Here is a 21,010-nt window from a genome sequence, read left to right on the forward strand (position 1 = left end):
AGAAAAACAGTATTCATTATTTTTTCACCACACCCAGTGCTCCATGCAAGCCGTGCCCTCTATAATACCCACCACCTGGTACCCCAACCTCCCACCCCCCCGCCACTTCAAACCCCTCAGACTGTTTTTCAGAGTCCATAGTCTCTCATGGTTCACCTCTCCTTCCAATTTACCCAAATTCCCTACTCCTCTCTAACGCCCCTTGTCCTCCATGCTATTTGTTATGCTCCACAAATAAGTTTTTGGGTTTTTTTTAAAGATTTTTAAAATTTATTTGACAAAGAGAGATCACAAGTAGGCAGAGAGGCAGGCAGAGACAGGGGGGAAGCAGGCTCTCTGCCGAGCAGAGAGCCCGACATGGGGCTCAATCCCAGGACCCTGAGGCCATGACCTGAGCCAAAGGCAGTGGCTTAACCCACTGAACCACCCAGGCACCCCTCCATTGTTAGCAGTCAAGGGAGAAAAGCTGAACAAACCATGCACTATACCGATCACAAAATACGCACCACAGTTACAGAGAATGACATCGATCCAGTATAGGTAAGGTGATATTGAGAGTACAGGAATATTGGGGGTTTTAAGTAGACATTTCCATGCATACATTCATAGGTGAGTAAATGCATAGGAAAAGTTCTACAAAGATAAACAATCTGGAAGGGGAGCAGAATGGGAGGTGAGAGGTCATGTGAAATTTTACTTTACCTATGTCTTAAACTTTTTCCAGATGTGTTTAATATATTATTTGTGTAAATAAAAATATTTTTGTTTTTAAGAAGGAAGAGGGAGAACATGGCATAATGTCACACCTCTAGTAGGAGCTTCTCTATGGCTTTTATATATATTTTTTTCTCTTCTGGGTCTCCTAGGTCTCTCTCTGGTCTAGGTCTTGATTGATCACCTGATGCTTTTGTGCTGTGTTTGGACTCAGTCCCTCCTTTCCTTTACCTAGGTGAACTTCCAGAAATAGCAATGACAATAACAGTCATTGTCATGGAAGAGGCAAACATTAATTGAACTGCATACCTTCAGTGGACACCCACGTGTCTACACAGGTGTGCTGCTTGTAGTTACACTGGCTTGGAGTCACTTTTGTCTCTCCAGTGCTTCTTTTTTTTTTTTTTTTTTTTTTTTTTATTTACACACATGTGATCTCCAGTGCTTCTTCCTTCCAAGTGTCTCCAGATCACCTGTTCGGTCCAGGGGCTACAGGGAAGATTTTCCTTCTTTCTTGGCAGTTCTGATCCTCTTTCCTGAACTAATGAGACTCTCTATGTGGTCTGATAGTCTAATTTACCCCTTTCCAAACTGCATTGCTTTAGTGGAAAAAAACTATCTTCCTGGACGAACCTATGATCAGACAATTTCCCTTAATAAAACTTTTCTTTGTGGCCCTTCCTATTTCTTAGCTTAAAAAGGTGACTGTCACAAATTATTATAGCTTATAAGTATGTGTTTTTTGGTACACAGAGTTTTCTGGATTTTTTTCTTTTATTTATTTTTTTAAAGATTTTATTTATTTGTTTGGGGGGGGAGGCACCAATGGGTAGGAAGAGGAAGAAGGAAAGAATCCCAAGCAGACTCCACATGAAGCCTGGAGCCTGAGGGGGCTCAATCCCAGGACCCTACCGTCAAAACCCAAGTGGAAACCACGAGTCAGATGCTTATCCAACTGAGCCACTCAGGTGCCCATGTTTTATTTATTTACTTTGTTTTGCTTACCTAGCTGCCAACATTCAAACGTTGGAAGATTTCACAGAAAAATCTGGATGTGTTCTTCACATATTTACAACAGGCTAGAACCCCACAGTAGCTGCCCCACTGAGATGGGACACAAGTCTCTTGTTGACCACAGTGACATTTCCAGCTCAGTGTACAAAAGCATATTCCTGCCTGGCTTCCAATGACAGCTGAGTTTGAATCACCTGCTTTAATTATTCCTCTATTTGCTCATACTCTGAAGCCGCAGTATTGTCTCTGCAACATCAATGTGTATTCCTTCCCTGTTTGTAGATGTTATATTTCTGGTTATGTTGATTTCATTTAAAATCATAGTGAAGAATATTCACTATTTCTTCAGCATATAAATCAGTTCATATGTCAATATTTCTAAAACTTGAGTTTTAGTACTTTCTTTGCTTCCATAAATTAGTATACTTTTAAAACAAATTTTAGTATTTGAAAAAAAAAAAGAAATATGGTTATTGTCTTCTGCCGCAGTATGCTTTATCTTAGAGCAAGAGACACTTAGTAAATTATGAGCACCTGACTAAAAAAAGTTTCTTGTGTACCGACTTTTTTCCTTTTAAAATTATATCTTACATTTGTTACAAAAAGGAAAGATTCAAAAGTTAGTGATCTTCTTTCAAATTATTGCCTAATAATTTGAATTTCATGTGATTTTATAAATTGAAAATAAAGTCATTTATAAGAACATTTAACATTTGACACATTTGACATTTAATATATAGTTACATATAATTATATGAAAGATTATATAGACAACAAATGAGTAGTCAACAAAGTGATTGGGGGGAGTGAATTTTTAAGAATAAAAAAAATGTTCAGAGACTCTGAATGTTAAAGTTGGGTCTGAAATAGAGAAGTTTAAGATAGTGAAGACTTTCTTTACTTATTTTCTCTAATTGATCATCATATTGTTTTGATCTCTACCTTTTCACCTTCATTCTAATTTCTACTATAATTGTCTTTGTAAACACTGATGTTTCAGTATTACTTTTCTTTCCATTTTGTTGGACTGTTCTAAGCTGGCTAACATTTTCTTGGCAGCTTGCTTTCAAAGTAAAGTGTTTCTTACTAATACAGTTACATTGTTTTGTTTTCAACTACATTGGTTTTCAAAATTTCCCATCTACTATGGGTTTACAAATCCTTTGAAGATAAGAACAGGTGACTTTGAATTAGGGCAAGGAAAAATTCCGTAAAACTAGGTGTTCTAAGACTGTGACCCAGAAGTTTTAAGCCCTACCTTTGAAAGCTGCTGGGGATCTTCTGAAAATTTTTAAGATAATTTGATGTAGATGATATTTTATATCAGGGCAAACACTAATCATAAAAGAGATAATGTTCATTTTTTTTCAAAGATTTACCTAAATAGAATGCTAGATATACCTCTAATATTCTGTATATAGGAGACACACGCGCGCGCGCACACACACACACACACACAAAATGTCATATAAGCAAATGACATTTATAAACATAAAAGTGCAAGTTAAAATGTCATATCATTTTTTTCCCCACCAGAACTGTTAAAAACTAAAAAAGTATGATAATGCACAATGTTAGTGAGGTTATAGTAAAACAGGTAGTCTTCTCTTGATCTAGAAGACAAATTGGTGTTACTAAATAACATTATCTACCAAATTGTTTTAATGTTTCATTTTTTTAACTCCACTTTTTTTTTTAAAGATTTTATTTATTTTATTTGACAGATAGAGATCACAAGTAGGCAGAGAGGCAGGCAGAGAGAGAGGGAGGAGGAAGCAGGCTCCCTGCTGAGCAGAGAGCCCGATGCGGGGCTCGATCCCAGAACCCTGGGATCATGACCTGAGCCGAAGGCAGAGGCTTTAACCCACTGAGCCACCCAGGCGCCCCTTTACTCCACTTTCTAAAAATTGATATTTGTAAACAAAAAATTTGGTGTTACTTACTAAATAACATTATTTACCAAATTGTTTTAATGTTTCATTTTTTTTACTCCACTTTCTAAAAATTGATATTACCAATGTAAATACACTTATGGGTAAAGACATAGGTATAAGAATGATTTTATAATAGTAACTGTCTAATAATCCAAAAATATCAAAAAAAAAAAAAAACAACTTAGAGTTCCTCAAATGGTCAAACAGTTCTCCTTTGGGCATATATCCAAGAGAAAAGAAAACATATGTCTACAAAAGACTGGTACATGAATGTTCACACCAGCATTATTTATAATAGCTCATAAGTAGAAACAGCTCAAATGTCCACCATCTGGTAAGCAGATAAGTAGATGTGGTATCCATGCAGTGGGTTTTAATTCAGCTATAAAGAAGAATAAAGTATTGATATCTGTTAAAACATGATAGAACTACAAAAACAATTTAGTGAAAGAAACCAGTCACAGAAGACCCCATATTGCATGATTCAATTAATGGAAAATGACCAGAATAGACAAATCTACAGAGACCAGAAGTAGATTATTGGCTGCCTATGGTAGGGGGAGGAGGGCAGGGTATAACGAGTGACTATTAATAGGTACAGCAATTATTTTTGTTCTAAAATTAGGTTATGATGATGCTTGCACAACTATAAAGTATGAATACCATTGAATTATATACCTTAAACTAGTGTATCTATTGAATTATATCTCAATAAAGTTTCTTTTTTTCAATAACCTAAATTTCCATCAATAAGAGACTGGTCAAATAAATTATGGTAAATCCAGTACATGAAGCACCCCACAGCTATGGAAAAAAAATTGATTGCCTTACTTGTCCCAATATAGAACAGTCTCTTTTTTAAATCAAGAAAGCAAAATACAGGGGGGCCTGGGTGGCTCAGTGGGTTAAAGCATCTGCCTTCGGCTCAGGTCATGATCCCAGGGCCCTAGGATTGAGCCCCACATCAGACTTTCTGCTCAGCAGGGAGCCTGCTTCTCTTCCTCTCTCTCTCTCTCTGCCTGCCTCTCTGCCTACTTGTGATCTCTGTCGGTCAAATAAATAAATAAAATCTTAAAAAAAAAAAAAGAAAGCAAAATACAGAATAATATATGCATCATGGTCTCATATACAGAATAATATATGCATCATGGTCTCATCTGTGTAAAAAAAAATGGAATATTCCTTGAAAGATGTACAGTTCTTGAAAGACTGCTAACAGTCATGTTTGGGGTAGAGACGGAGAGGCAGGATCTGGAATGTGAGATTTTCTTTTCAATATCCCTTCTTGTATTTTCTTAAATGATTTACCATGTATCTATTTCTCTTACAATAAACTGTCTTAAATTAACTTTTTTTTTTCTTAACAGGAAAAGAGTAAAAGAAAAGAAAGTCCAAATCAGTAAAATATTAAATGCCCAACTCTATACAATAGAGGTAAAGTTTTGGGTACATACAGCTATTGACTGTGGAGACCCACTCTCAGAAGTTCACTCTGTAACCGGGAAGAAAATAAATATAGATAGATAGATAAGTAGATTAATAGATTGATTAATTAATGTTGCGATTTTAAAGAAAATAAAATTAGTGCGAGAAACCACCTGTAAATGCTCTGTGTACGGATGGAGAGCTCTGTGAGCAGCCTTCGTACGCATGGGTGTTAACCTGTGGATGAGGCAGCGTGACCACACTGCATTTAGAAGGGCAGGTGGCCTTTCAGAAGCTTGCTTTCCACAGAACCGTCAGAGGTACAGCAATTAGCAGGTGGTTTCAGGCACAAATGGCAGTTTACAAAACTTTTTTTAAAGGGGCTGGAGTATGATTATCCTATCCCCTCTACACAGATGGAAACAAACATACCCTCAGAGGTTGAAGAAGAGCCTGTCCTGTATAGTACAGACATTAATGGTTGCAGATTCTAGGATAATTCATAATTCCTAACACCTGCTATGTGCCAGGCAGACCCGCATACAATTTCTCATTCTCATGGCCATCCTGTAAGTTAGGGATCCAGAGTCTCAGTGCAACAGGCAAGGAATAGAAACCCAAAGAAGCAAAATAAGGCCCCCTCGTGTACCACAGCTTAGTGCTAGTTGGGATCGGTGATCAAACACAAGTCTGAGTGATGCCAGCACAACTCTTCCTTCTGCCAAACCATTCCTCCTCCCATGATGAAAATTGTTTCCAGCGTGTTTAACAATCAGGAAAGTGAAAGTAGTGTTGGTTTGTTTGGGTACCTCATGGGATGGTTCTAAGGATTTAAAGTTAAACTTCCTGATTCTTTACCCATTCTGAGATATCCTAACAGAACAGTTAGGTGTAAAAGAACCAGGACTAGGCATGATTGGTTTGGGGAAAAGGTGTTTTGTTTCATTTCCAGTCAAGGGGGTTAGAATGCAGTGTTTTAATGATGCAGCCAGCTCAAGGAATAGATAAGAAGGCCATGAAGCATTACAGTGTGGTCAGGTGTTTTTACAAGTTGGGTGTATATGGCCACTTCACAGATGAGAAAATAAAGACTTGGAGAAATCAAGCAACTTACTCAACCCCAGATTGAGTAATAAGCAAGTGAAGGTTATCCTAAGTGCAGTGGAATCTGAACTCAAACGCACATCTCCCAAATCCTGTTCATTCTTCGTTCTGCCATGAAGTCATCCAAGCAAAATAAAGATACAGACATGGCCAATACAGACTTTTGTTCTAAGAAGTTTGTCTGTAAAGGGGAGGAGGAAAGGCAGCTGGTAATAGGATGGGGGCCAAGGGTAAGAAAGGATATTGTTGTGTCTCTTTGGAGTAGAGAACATTGACCATGTCTAAGACAAAACATGCTCCAGGAAGATGAAACACGCCATCCAGAGCACATAGTAAGTGCTTAAGAAATGATTTTGCTTGATGCGAGTGAAGGAGTTAATAGTTAACAGAGCAGGGTCCATAAGGAAGCCAACATTGTTGAGAACCAAGAATACCAGTTAGTAGGAGTAAGGAAGATCGACATTTCTCCAGAGAATCAGGGCGAGCAAGATAAAAGAACGTTTTAATAAGTTAGAATGAAGGGTAAGCAGGGAGGTCAAGTGGAGTGCTCTCCCTGTTCTCAGTAAAACAAAAGTTAAAGTTCTCTGTGGAGAAAGAGGAAGGCATGGGTGAGGTCCAGGAATGTGGGGAGTTTGAAACAACCGTTATGGTAAACGTGGTCAGATCTCAGTGATACTTGGTTCTGAGAGAGTTCATGTTCAGTTAGGTATAAATGAATGGGGGTCCCGTTAAGTGTGCACCTAGATTGTTGTATAGATTACCTCGTGCAGAGTTAAAGCCACAGATCACCTACCCAACCCCTCTTGAGCTTTGAGGGATAAGATCCATGGTAGATCAGTTTGGGGTGTTAAATCTCGATGCCCACTAAACTCCAAACTTGGTTTTTTTTTTTTTTTTTTCATTTCATTCATACCTTTTATGACTGCATTTCAAATGCCTCAGTTCCATTTCTTGAGACTTTTTTTCCTTGCTAGCCTGTGTCAGTGATCAACCTTTAATGGTCCATTTTCCACTAGCTCTTGAATGTCTACTTTCCTGCTACCTGGTTTTCAAAATCAAATTCCGATATAAATTATAAATTGAGCATCTAAAACACCCATAGTCAGTATATGTTTCAGAATTACTTTACTGTCTCCAGAGCTAGCTCTGCCCTACATGAAACTGAAAATAGTTGTACAAAATCCCACTAAAAGGAAAGGTATCAGTCAGAAAAGCTAGACTTACACTCAGATCTTTGGAAAGTATGTTAACATGTGCAACTTACCAATAATATCCATGTACTTTCCCTGAGGAGCATCAGAACGTAGCAGAAAGGGCGTAGACATCGCAAGAAAGTCAGCCAGAGTTGAGTCTCTATGCTTACAAAGTTTCTGAATGTGGGTAGTTTTCTAAACTATCCAATGGAAACTAGATAAGGATGTAAACCGCAGAGGGTTGTTGTAAGGATTAAAGAAGATTAAATATGTAAAGTGCCTAGAATGATGCCTGGCAGGAAAAAAAAAGGATTACTTAACATTGTTATCATTAATCCCAGAAATTTCCTATAGATTTAGTGTTTCTGTTTCTTCTTCATTTTAATTCAATATCCACCCCCTTCTTTCCATCACAGCAGACTAGATTGAGAATTCCAACTTTATTGTCTTTTAGCCTACTTTTTAGAGTCCAGATTGAGATTTTAAAGCCAATCATATTACATTAAGGTAAGTCTCCTGGGTGTTGTTTTTTTTTTCTTCTGGAAAACTAAGATTCTTTTCCTAGAATGATTTTGTGTACATACAAATATATTCCTTGAAGTATTTGAAAGTTGCTGGAGATTTTGCAAAGCAAAATATTTCACTGATAAATACTAGTGTAACATAGGAAGACCTTAGTGTATGTTCCCCCAAGCATGATGAGGAACAGAACCTGTCTCTCAGCTGTGCTTTCCCCAGCTCTGTCACTTCCTCAGGCAGACCAATCCCTGGTGGTGGTGAGACAGACACTGGCAATGCCACAGGGGGCTCCTTGGAGGTCCAAGTCCAGTGGGAAAGCAAGCACCCCCCTTTCTGGGTAGTTCAAGTTATTGAAACTAAAGAAAGGAGAATGGATGCCAGGGGAGCAGAACAGTGAGGGCCCGCCACAGATCCCCCATCAGAAAGTCTCATACGCCCATGTACAAATGAAAACGTACTACATGGGTTTTGGGGTGAGTCAGTTTTTAGTGTTTCTAGTTCATCGTTCCCCAAAACATGTCTGTAATTTCTCACCTCCAGGCCTTAGATGACTTTCATATGGTAACGCCCCTGGTTTGTCAAAATCTTTTCCATGGAAAGATAAGTCACAGATAGATGAGAAACATTTTTCTTGTTTAGACAATAGTTTATTAATTTCCACTCACAGTGGCTAATTCCCTGTGAGTACAGCTTTCAAACCATTGAGGAATCTACCAGACCGTATTATTTATAAATTAAAATAGGATGTCATTTTCATCTGTCAAATGACTAGGATTTTTAATGTGTGTTCTTTGATAACAGAGGCATTTCAAGTCAGTATGTATCAGCCCATTAGATAAATGGTGCAGGGGCACTAAATAAATCATCTAAAAACAACAGCAACAGCAACAAAAACCATGAACCTAGATCCAGGTCTCACACAACAAAATAAATTATTCATCATTTCTAAAAGTTAAATATAGAGACTGTCTTTTTTCCACTGTATATTTTTTCCTGTTTTGTCGAAGATTAATTGACCATAGAGTTGAGGGTCCATATCAGGGCTCTCTACTCTGTTCCACTGGTCTATGTGTCTGTTTTTATGCCAGTACCTTGCTGTCTTGGTGATCACTTTTTTGTAATAAAGCTTGAAATCAGGTAAGGTGATGCCGCCAGCTTTATTTTTGTTTTTCAACATTTCCTTAGCGATTCGGGGTCTCTTCTGATTCCATACAAATTTTAGGATTATTTGCTCCAGCTCTTTGAAGAATGCTGGTGGAATTTTGATCGGAATGGCATTAAAAGTATAGATTGCTCAAGGCAGTATAAAAAAAATGAGTCCTGGGGCACCTGGGTGGCTCAATGGGTTAAAGCCTCTGCCTTCTGCACAGGTCATGTTCTCAGGGTCCTGGGATGGAGCCCCCATTCAGGCTCTCTGCTCAGCAGGGAGCCTCCTTCTCTCCCCTTCTCTCTGCCTGCCTGTCTGCTTATTTGTGATCTGTCTGTCAAATAAATAAATAAAATCTTTAAAAATAATAATAATATAAAATAAATAAAAAATTTTAAAAATGAGTCCAAAAAGAAGTAGAAAATAATGTCAGGTTAATAACTATATGTTCTTAGGGAGCCTGGCTGGCTCAATCCGCAGAGTGTGCATCTCTTGATTTCAGGGTTGTGTGTTCCCACACATTAGGTATAGAAATTACCTGAAAATAAAATATTTTAAAAATAATAATAACAGGGCACCTGAGCGGCGCAGTCAGTTAAAAATCTGCCTTCAGGGCGCCTGGGTGGCTCAGTGGGTTAAGCCGCTGCCTTCGGCTCAGGTCATGATCTCAGGGTCCTGGAATCGAGTCCCGCATCGGGCTCTCTGCTCAGCGGGGAGCCTGCTTCCTCCTCTCTCTCTCTGCCTGCCTCTCTGCCTACTTGTAATCTCTCTCTGTCAAATAAAAAAATAAAATCTTTAAAAAAAAAAAAATCTGCCTTCAGCTCAGGTCATGATCCCAGGGTCCTGGAATGGAGCCCCACTTCTGTCTCCTTGCTCAGTGGGGAGTCTGCTTCTCCCTTTCCCTCTTCCCACCACTCCTCCTACTCTCTCTGTGTGTGTCAAATAAATAAATAAAAACTTTAAATAATAATGATGATGATGATGATGTGTTCTCAGAGTAAGGAAGACATTCCCAAACATAACTCTGGTGATAGGAACTATATATAAAAGAATTTATTCACTGAGTTAGAGAAAAAGTAGTAAGTCCTCTTTATCAAAACAGTTTAGCTGGGGCGCCTGGTGGCTCAGTGGGTTAAAGCCGCTGCCTTTGGCTGGGGTCGTGTTCCCAGGGTCCTGGGATTGAGCCCCGTGTCAGGCTCTCTGCTTAGCGGGGAGCCTGCTTCCCTCTCTCTCGCTCTCTCTCTCTGCCTGCCTCTCTGCCTACTTGTTATCTCTGTCTGTCAAATGAATAAATAAATAAAAATCTTTAAAAAAAAAAAAAAGTTTAGCTTACTGATGACAAAAATGAAATGGGAAGACTATTTCTAACATAAATGTAACCAGGTGGGAAATTTTATGTATCAGATTTGTGGAGGAACTAATTCTCCCTACCCCGAACCCCTGCCTCCAAAATAGCTGCCAAAAGAGAAGACTTGAGCAATTCCTCTGGCATTGATCTGGCAGGGGCCTCGCAAGTCAACCGTGCAGGGCCTGAGCACATTTTTAAAACTCTGTGCTAGTGAGAGGACAGGAATAGTAAGAAGAGAACAGGAAGAGAGAGGGTGATGTTTTTGTTGGTGGTGGTGGTTGTTTCCTTTTTTAATTTAAATTTAATTAATTAACATATAATGTATTATTGGTTCAGAGGCACAGGCCTGTGATTCATCTGTCTTATATAACACCCAGTGCTCATCACATTAAGGGGCCTTCCTTAATGCCCCTCCCCCAGTTACCTTATCTTCCACCCACCTCCCCTCCAGCAACTCTCAGTTTGTTTCCTATGATTAAGAGTCTCTTTATCGTATATCCCTAAGAGAGAGAATATTTTTAATAATTACCAAAATGAAAACTTTGGAAAAAGGCAGAACTATCTGGAAGGAATTAAGAAGCTTTTGTAAGTATCATTTAAAACCCTGCCACTGGCCCTTTAAGATAACTTAGAGTCAAGTACTCTATTTCCTTCAACTCTTCGGAAGATTTTGGGTTTTATTGGTTGAGGCATGGAATGGTTTTTGTTTTGTTTTGTGTTTTTTGTTTTTTGTTTTTTTCTTTTCATTGTTGGAGGGGTTTTTTGGTGTGAACAGCCAGAAGCAGAAGCCAAAGCAGCCCAATTACTGCATTTAGTTTGTCCATGTAAGTGGCAAAAAGATGAATACCCTTAATAAAGATGTTCTATTAACCGCTACGAAAAGGCAAACAGGTGAGGGATTTGAATAGATAATACAATTAAAGCAAAACATAGTTATGAAGATGAAAAAATGGACCTCAGTGGTGCTCAGAAACATGTGAAATTAAGACAAAATGTTTTTTTCAAGAGTGCATCCCCTTTTCCTCTCAAAAAAATTGCCCCCAAATTAGGAGGACAAAAAAAAAGCAAACTTCCTATTTAGGGAAACTAGGCAGCACACATAATTCCAATGCTCAGTGTATAAAATCAGAAAGGATCAAAGCAAAGCCAGGAGATACAGAGACATTCTCTTCATGAGACAGCCAAAAGAACCTATGAATTTTTTAGATACAAACAATGGCATGCTGGTAAATTTTGAAATAGTTCTCTAAGGCAAACTCTGTGTATGTGTGTTATGTGTGTATCCATCCATACGTGTAATAAATTTTACTGATATAAAAGATGCACAGAATAATATATAAAGAAGAATAGGCCAAACAATACTCTTTATTGAAAACTTCACAGAGCCAACTGTTATTTTTGCCAATGTCTTGTACCTATAGCCAACCTGTGGCTGCAGTTAAGGAATGAGTGTAGTTCCAACCTGAGTGTTGATTACAATTTTCATTTATGTTAACAAGATGAATGTAAAACAAAAAAGATATTAGTCAGAACATCACTTATTTGCCAGTGATGTGAGTAAGTATTTTGCTGAGTTGTGTGATAGCTTTCAGATACTAGAAAATATTTCCTGAATGTTTTATGCCATTCACCATGTAATAGTTACAGGAAAAACACACTTTTAAATTTAATCTGCATTATAAGCATTTTCTCCATCACTTTCTTAAATCTAACAATCAACAAAACAATAAAGCTGAGATTTGTAGTTCTTGTCTATTTCCAGGAGCTAAAGACTCCCATTACGCCCAAGTTCAATATAGCATAGTGAGGTCACAGAATGGAGAGCAAGGAAAAGATGCCAACAGTATACCATTACACAGTCTTTCTACCATTTATAGCACTTCTTACAATTTTATATGTATTTTACTTACTTTGGGGGTTTTTTTTTGTTTGTTTGTTTTTTAAGATTTTATTTATTTATTTATTTGATAGACAGAGATCACAAGTAGGCAGAGAGGCAAGCAGAGAGGGGGACGAGGAGCAAACTTCCTGCTCAGCAGAGAGCCAGATGCAGGGCTCTATCCCAGGACCTGGGATCACAACCTGAGCCGAAGGCAGAAGCTCAACCCACTGAGCCACCCAGGCGCCCCTACTTACATGTTTTTGATTTTTAATCTATCTCTCCCAAGTCCGTAAGAGCAGAAATCTGTGTCTGTTTTTTCTCTATTGTATCCTAGTGTCTAGAACAGGACACATAAAGTAAGCATTCAATAAATATTTGTTGAATTAAAAAATAAAATGTTTAACTTACTCCATCCCAGGTACTGTCCTAAATGTTTTACATGTGTTAAGTCTAAAGTCCTCACCGCAGTCCTATGAGGGAGCGCCATTATGATCTTGATTTTCCAAATGAAACCAGAAGTGACATATCCAAGTCACCCAGCAGATAGGTGGTGGAGCCAGGATTTAAACTCAGGCATTTTGGCCCCAGATCTTGGACTCTTTATCACAGTGCATTCTCTCAATATATCAGAGACCTGATGCTGGCAATAAGAAGCCTCAGAATGTCAGATGCGTGGCAGACCTTATAAGCAACGAGGTCACATTAAAGCACATGGACTGAGATGGTATACTGGAACCACTTCATTATCTGACAGGTTTGGTGTTGTAGAAAATGCTCATTTTACATTTTACAGCACTATTGGAAATTGTGGAAGTAAGAGTTCCAATGAAAAATCTTTGCAAATGACAAAATAAGGCAATTATTAACTCCAGGAAAGCAATAAGTTGAATAAGAAAGGAAATATAATCATAGTACACTGCTTGATTCAACAAAAAATAATATTTACCAAGTCATGATAGTGAAAACAATGAACATGGATTTAGTCCAAAAAAAAAAGGTTATGCTTTTGCTACATTGGAAAAGGAAGGGAAGAGGGCAAAAATCTAAATTTACCAAATATAAAATCAATAATTTTTAAGCAGTAGCTATAATTACATGTGTGTGTATGTATATAAAGGTAAATGCAAAAGAAACATCTAAAATGTTGGAAGTTTTTGGTATTTGATATTGATATTTTGATAAAAATGAAATTAAAACAAAAGGTAGAATTTTTCCATAATATTGTGAAAAATCCAAAGTATAATAATGCTGATGTTAGCAAAAATATGTGAAAATCATTCTCATACACTAACTGATGGAGCTGTCAGTTGATGTCTCTCTGTAAGACAATTTGATATTTTGTATCAAAAGCCTTAAAAAATGTTGTTTGACCCAGCGTTTTCACTTAGTTGAATTCATTCTAAGAAAAAACTTTAAATATGTGCAAAGACTAAGACATTTCTTATTATAGCAAAAAGGAAAGGAATTAATACAAATATCCAATATTAGAGCCGTAACAGTTTGGTTGTTTTTTTTTTTAAATCATGGTGGAGCTGCCTAAAAAAAAATTGTCCCATTACTCAAAACTATATTGTAATTAGATTAACACAGAATGATATTTATGATACTCAGAAAAATAAAAATACTAGTAACAAAATAGCAAATTTTACTCTCCTGTTATAAAAGTATATGTTTGCACTAAAATGTTTTAAAGTACATGTAATTCAGGGGTGCCTGGGTGGCTCAATGGGTTAAAGCCTCTGCCTTCGGCTCAGGTCATGATCCCAGAATCCTGGGATCCAGCCCCGCATTGGGCTCTCTGCTCTGCAGAGAGCCTGCTTACCCCCCCCCCCGCCTCTCTCTCTGCCTACTTGTGATCTCTCTCTGTCAAATAAATAAATAAAAATCTTAAAAAATTAAAACAAAAAGTACCTGTAATTCAGTAGCTTTTGCTGGGTGATGGGATTATGGGTGATGTGTATTTAGTTTTGTTTATCTTTGTATTATAATCTCTGCTATATATATGATTTATTTGTGAGGTTGTTTAATACATTTCAATGTTTAGAAATCATACCTGAAACAACATCTTCTCATTAATGATTCAAGGAAATCATTGAAAACAAGTAGGAATGCATTACCTATGAGAGAAGACACCTCATTTGTCTAAAATAATGAGTCCAATGAAACATCGTCTACATTTTTAAAATCATAAAGAATGTAGTATTAAAGTTGATGTAGACTTCTTCACAAAATCCAGAATATTAAAACTATGGTTTACAAAAGCTTAGAAAAAGTAAAAGAAATTCTTCTTTTTTTTCACTAAGCAATTTTTCACCCATATACTCTACACTTAGATTTAACCATTGTTAAGGTTTTTCTTAACAAGAGAAGAGAAATTCCTTTTAATAGTGGGAATTAAAGATATTATCTACCTCAAAAAAGGGAATATTTATCAACATTACTAATCATCATGGAAATGCAAATCAAAAGCACAATGAGATATCACCTCACACATGTTAGGGTATCCATTATCAAAAGACAAGAGATAGCAAATGCCTGAAAGTGGAGAAAAGGAAACACTGTATACACTGTTGGGAATGGAAACTGCCACAGCCACTATGGAAAACAGTATAGACTTTTCTCAATAAACTTTCAGTTTATTATTACCATATTACCATATGATCCAGTAATCCCACTTCTGTATAGATATCTAAAAGCAACAAAACAATTATTCAAGGGGATATCTCTACTCACATATTTATAACAATATTATTCACAATAGCCAAGGAATGGATATGACCTAAGGGTCCATCAACAATAAAGAAAATGTAGTAGATATATATAAAATGGACCATTATTCAGCCTTACAAAAGAAGGAAGTCATGTCATTTTTGACAATATGGATGCATCTGAGGGCATTATGCCAGTGGAAAAAAACCAGAAAGCCAGAGAAAGAAAAAAAAAAAAAAAAAAAAAGCATGATTCAATGATGTGTATAATCAAAAAAAAAAAAAAAAAGTCCAACTTATAGAAACAAAGAGTAGAAAGGTGGTTATCAGAGACTAGGGTGAAGAAAATAAGAAGAGGTTGATCAAAGGGTATAAACTTTCAGTTATAAGATGTATAAGATCTGAAGATCTAAAGTAAAACATGGTGACTATAGTTAATACTGTATTGTAAAGGGGCACCTGGGTGACTCCGTCGTTAATCATCTGCCTTCAGCTCAGGTCATGATCCCAGTGTCCTGGGATCAAGCTGTGTTGGGCTCCCTGCTCAGCGGGAGGCCTGCTTCTCCCTCTCTCACTCTCCCTGCTTGTGTTCTCTCTCTTGCTGTGTCTCTTCCTGTCAAATAAATAAATTCTTAAAAAAAAAAACTGTATTGTATAGCTGAAATTTGTTGAGCGACTAGAACTAGAACCCTCTGGCCCTCAAAAAGATAAATATGTGAGATGGATGGGTATGTTGATTAACTCAGTGGAGGGAAAACCTTTCTTTCTCTCTCTCTCTCTCTCTCTATATATATAATATATTATATCAAATCATTGTATTATATACTTGTTTTATAATTTTGTTTGTCAATTATCCCTCAATAAATCTGAAAAAAATAAAACATTTTAAATGTCATGTTCTATGATACTTAGAATATTAGACTCTTTAAAACATTAATTTAACTTAGGATGAATCTCTTACATTTTTATATTTAAGATCTTCATTTCCACATATTTGGAATAGCCAGCTCTTGTATTTTAAAGATTTATCTTAATTCATGGTATTTTTTTGCTCTGCTTCTTAGGTACCGGCCAAGGCCAGACGTCTTACTCCACTGCTTCCCTACCACCGCCGCCACCACCCCATCCAGCCAGCCAACCGCCTTTGCCAACGTCTCACCCAACACAGCCGCCAGTCCCAAGTCTACCTCCCAGAAACATTAAACCTCCCTTAGATCTAAAGTAAGCAAAGATTATCTTGCCATTTCTTTGCCAGTCTCTTCCCATAGATTTTCACACTATGCTTGGCTGAACGCTGGAGTTTCATGGTAAACTGCTGGGGCCACAAATGTGGGCAGATGGAAGGAGAAGGAATGTCTGGGCAGGCTGCTCTCAAACCCCATATCCTTGAGCAACTATTGTTTAACTGTTTTTACAATGGTTTTTCCCCTGGAAGTTCATCTGAAGAAAATTTCCACTGCCTTTTTAAAATCTTGAAGCATTCTTAAGGTTAGTACTGCAATCATCTCTTCCACCATCACCATCACTGCCACCACCACCACTTCCATTATCATAATCATCACCACCACCATCATCGCCACCACTACCATCATTGTCATCACCACTACTATTGTCATCATCGTCACCAACACCAACACAATCATCACCACCATCACCACCATTATCATCATCTGTCATCAACATCACTGCCACGACCTTCACCACCACCACTACCATTATCATAATCATCACCACCACCATCATCGCCACCACTACCATCATTGTCATCACCACTACTATTATCATCATCGTCACCAACATCAACACAGTCATCACCACCATCACCACCATTATCATCACCTGTCATCAACATCACTGCCACGACCTTCACCCCCGTCACTACCATTATCATAATCATCACCACCACCACCATCGCCACCACTACCATCATTGTCATCACCACTACTATTATCATCATCGTCACCAACATCAACACAGTCATCACCACCACCACCAGCATTATCATCATCTGTCATCAACATCACTGCCACGACCTTCACCCCCGTCACTACCATTATCATAATCATCATCACCACCACCATCCTCACTGCCATCACTACCATCCCCATCAAAATCATCATCACCACCATCACCACCACCACCACCATTATCATCATCAAGAGCACCATCATCATTATTACCACGACCACCATCATCACCACCACCATATTTTACTGACTACTTATGACAGGCTGGAACTTTACATAGATAAGTAAAAAATGTTTTCATCACTTCACAGATGAAGAGATGGGAATTTACAGTGACTTCTCCACAATTATACAAGAATGTAGAGTTGAAATTTGGGGCAATGTCAGTCTATGTCCAAAGCAAATGTGTGCTTTTAACTACTCTGCTAAATAACCTCCTTGAGTAAAAAATGCAGGTTTTCTCTCAATCTTCAGACTTTTGGCTGTGTGTTAAAAAACTAGGAAACTTTTATTCAAGCCCACTCTTGTTTTTCTTATATGGTGCTTTTTAGAAATGTCAAAACTATTTGGGTTGTTATGCATGGGCTCTTTATCCATGATTTACCAGAACAGCTGGTTTAGGAAAAAGCAGACAGAAGATTGGAAAAGAATAAATGTCATTTTAAAAAGACATTGGATAATGGCAAGTATAGATTCTTACAGCAAGTTAGACTAGGTCTTCCCTTTCTTCTTTTAGAAAATTGCTTTGCATGATTCTTCTTTACCACAAATAGGATACCCTATTTGTGGATATAAGCAATATCCCAAAATATTTAGCTGCAGTTTATTTTTCCTCTACTTCAATCCCCTAACAGACTGATGTTCTTTACATTTAAGTACTTCATATCCATAATCAATATAAGAGAATCTGTTAATAACAATATCTTTACATTGAAAGTACTTCATATCCATAACCTATATAGTAGAATCTATTAATATCAAAACCTGGTTGACAGCTTTATTTTATTGATCATGATTACAGTTTAGAGCAAGTGTCGAAAATACATGTGTCATGGGTAGTCACCACTGTGTTTCACTTTCTGTGTTTATTTGAGGTATAAAGGCAGTAAACTAGAAAATGTTAGAGCAGCTTTGGGGCTATTACCTTGTTTGTGGCCTGCATCCCACCTTTATGTTAACTGTGTGCCCTTCCAGGCATTTGATTTTATGAATTCTAATTGAAAGACTCTAATACCCCATGATATCTTGCTACCAAATAAGAGCTTAGGCCATCTGCTTACTAACAGGTAAGTGCTAAATAAATATTTGCTTAGTTAAAATAATTAAGTAACATGTGTTCTTATATACACTTGACTTCTATAAACTGTTTTTGCTTTCACATGTATTAGATTTTGTTTCTTTTCCCTAATTTTCTCCTAGTCTGATAAATTTAACCCACCAGATCATGGTCTTAGTACTTTTGAATTTTATTATGTGACCCTATCCAAGCTACTGCCTTCTGTCTTATATGATTCTAGTGAGAGATTTTAATAAATACTCTGAGCATGAATCCCTGAAAATTTATAAGACATAAAGACTGATCATTGTTTGATTGAAGAAACTGTAGAGAGGAGGAGTGTTTGGCACTATTCTTGCTGTATGAGAAGTCCCCAAGACCACCATATGTTTGTGGATTCATTTAAAGGATGCACGGGACCCAGTGTTTAGTTACCATGGCTAAGATTTATCACAGTGACACTGTCCTTCTATGCCTAGAAGGGAGACACTGAGAATGTTCCTTTCTCTGGCTCTGGAAATGTGTAATGTTGCTTCCCAGGGAAGCCCTGTAGGGGGGCTTGTTCAAGTTTTTATTGAGAGTTGGTCACATAAGCATCTTCAGGGTAACCACTACCAAAATACCAGACTTCTAGAAGGAAAGCAGGTTTTCACCACAAGTTGTGTGGTTTATACAGTCTAGGGCACAGCAAGGCATTCTTATCAATTAGTCAACTTTAAATCAGTGTAGGGAATTTTTTAGAAGTGGAGTTCTCAGATGTAAACCAAGGGCAAACTTAGTGTCAGAGTCTTCTAAAATTAGCACCTTAGGCCTACTGTATTATCCCTTTTCTGCCAGCCTACTCCCCAAAATCCATTACGATATGGTGGGAAATAAAAAAATTTTAGATGGAGGAAAGAATTTCAAGAACAGATGTATAACCTGTAATACACATTCATAAGGATGCTGGTGAATTTCTCAGCTTTTCAGTGAATTGTTGCAAAGTTGAAAAGGGTCTTCCAACCAGCTAGGCCCAAACTCTTACTTGTAACATTATTTTATCAGAAAGTGGCAAAATCCACCAATTGTAATACACTTTACCTCATCCCTATTTCCATCTTATTAAGGACTCATAATTAGAAAGTCAGATTCCCCTAAGAGTTCCTGACTCTACAAAATGCATAAACTCTCAGAAGAACATAAAAAGATACAAGAGTCTTCTTGAATTTTATATTGCGTAGATGATAATTACAGAATCTGAAAGTCAATTGTCTGATGGAAAGAAAAGAGGGAATGAAAGCTAAGGGACATCTACAATTTTTTTTTTAAGTAAAAATGTGGTGTATAGTGAAAGACTTTCAGTCTCCCATCAGAAAACTCAAGTAAATTCCAAAATGAAGAAATAGCTAGATTAGAAACTTTATCCCAAGTAGGGGAAGCCATGTAAGACACAAAAAAGGAACAAGAGCAAAATAACTCGTTATTCAGGCTCAAAAGTTTATATTTCATGTGAGAGGGAAATTTATGGAGTAAACTTTAAGCACAATTGTGAGATATGGGTGTTCCTATGTTTATCCTCATGCCGTCACCCTTCAAAACACATGCATGGGTGTTTTCCACATGCTCCCTTTGCCAACTTGCAAATGCCTTTCCTCCCCTCTCTGGTCAGAGGCTACTCTCAGATAGAGCTCTACTAGATTTTTTTTTTTTTTTTTTTACATTCACTCAAGAATTATGTTTTTGAGCCACTACTTTGTGTTGTTGTAGTAGTAGTTCACGAAGTATCAGTGAACAAAATAAAGATCCTTGCCCACCTAAAACAGGGAGCAAGAGACCCAATGAATAAAAATAATAAACAGGTGAAGAAGAGAGTGTGGTGGGAAATACTAAGTAGGAGAAAAGAGGGCAGAGTTAGGTGATGTAGTAGGAGGGTGGGGTTGGGGATAGGGTGTTGCAGCTTTAAGAAAGGGGAGGGCAACTCCCTTTATAGGCAGTTATACTTAAGAAGACTCACGGAAGTGAGGGAGTTAAGGTTGCAGGTGTCTTAAGCAAGACCATTGGGGCAGAGAGAACAGACAGAACAAATGCCTAGAATGTTCAAGGACTAGGAATGGGGTAACAGCTACCAGAGTAGAGTGAGCAAGGGAAGGAATAGCAGGAAAAGATTCAGCTCACACAGGGTCTTGCCGGTCATCGTCGAGACTGTGACTCCTCAGTGAAATGGTAGCCACTAAAAAAAGGTTGAGCACAGCAGCAATGTTATGACTTATGTTTTATTGAGATCACCTTAACAGCTACATAAAAGAGACAGCAGGCAAATATTGAAACAGGGAAACTAGTCAGGGAGATAACGCAGAAATGCAAGCATGGTATACAGGTGGCTCTAACCAAGATGGTGGCAGTGGAGGTGGAGAGAAGCATCCAGACTCTGAATATACTTTGAAGGTAGGGACAACAGAATTTGGATTTGAGGTATGAAGAGAAACAGAGATCAAAGATGGCTCCAGGGCTTCTGACTTGAGCGACTATAACATAAGGATGATGTTTCCTTCAACTGAAATGGGAGAGGATGACGGTGAGCAAATTTGGGGCTAGAGAAGATCAGGAAGACCTGGCTATGTTAAGCCTGAGATGTCTTTTAAACATCTAAGTGGAGATATTGAGGCAGCAATTGGGTATCAGGAGTGAAGAGTCTGGGAGAGAGTTCTGGTTTTAACATATGAATTTGGGAGTCAGAGGCCTCTATTCTCCACTTAGAATCACGAAACTATTACAATCACCAAGCAAGTGAGTATAACTA

At 37.7% G+C, this 21,010-nt stretch overlaps 1 protein-coding gene across 3 annotated transcripts in view; it reads left to right on the plus strand.

Moving 5' to 3' along the window:
• FYB1 (FYN binding protein 1) overlaps nucleotides 1-21,010 on the plus strand; it is a 149,620-nt gene that overhangs the window by 86,433 nt on the left and 42,177 nt on the right. For all 3 annotated transcript variants that reach the window (XM_044232509.1, XM_044232511.1, XM_044232510.1), the window contains one exon: nucleotides 16,053-16,209. In XM_044232509.1, the coding sequence (XP_044088444.1) occupies nucleotides 16,053-16,209 (157 nt within the window). The remainder of the gene's footprint in view (nucleotides 1-16,052; nucleotides 16,210-21,010) is intronic.

The sequence above is a fragment of the Neovison vison genome, chromosome 1, assembly GCF_020171115.1.
Source record: "Neovison vison isolate M4711 chromosome 1, ASM_NN_V1, whole genome shotgun sequence".
NCBI classification, from domain to species: domain Eukaryota; kingdom Metazoa; phylum Chordata; class Mammalia; order Carnivora; family Mustelidae; genus Neogale; species Neogale vison.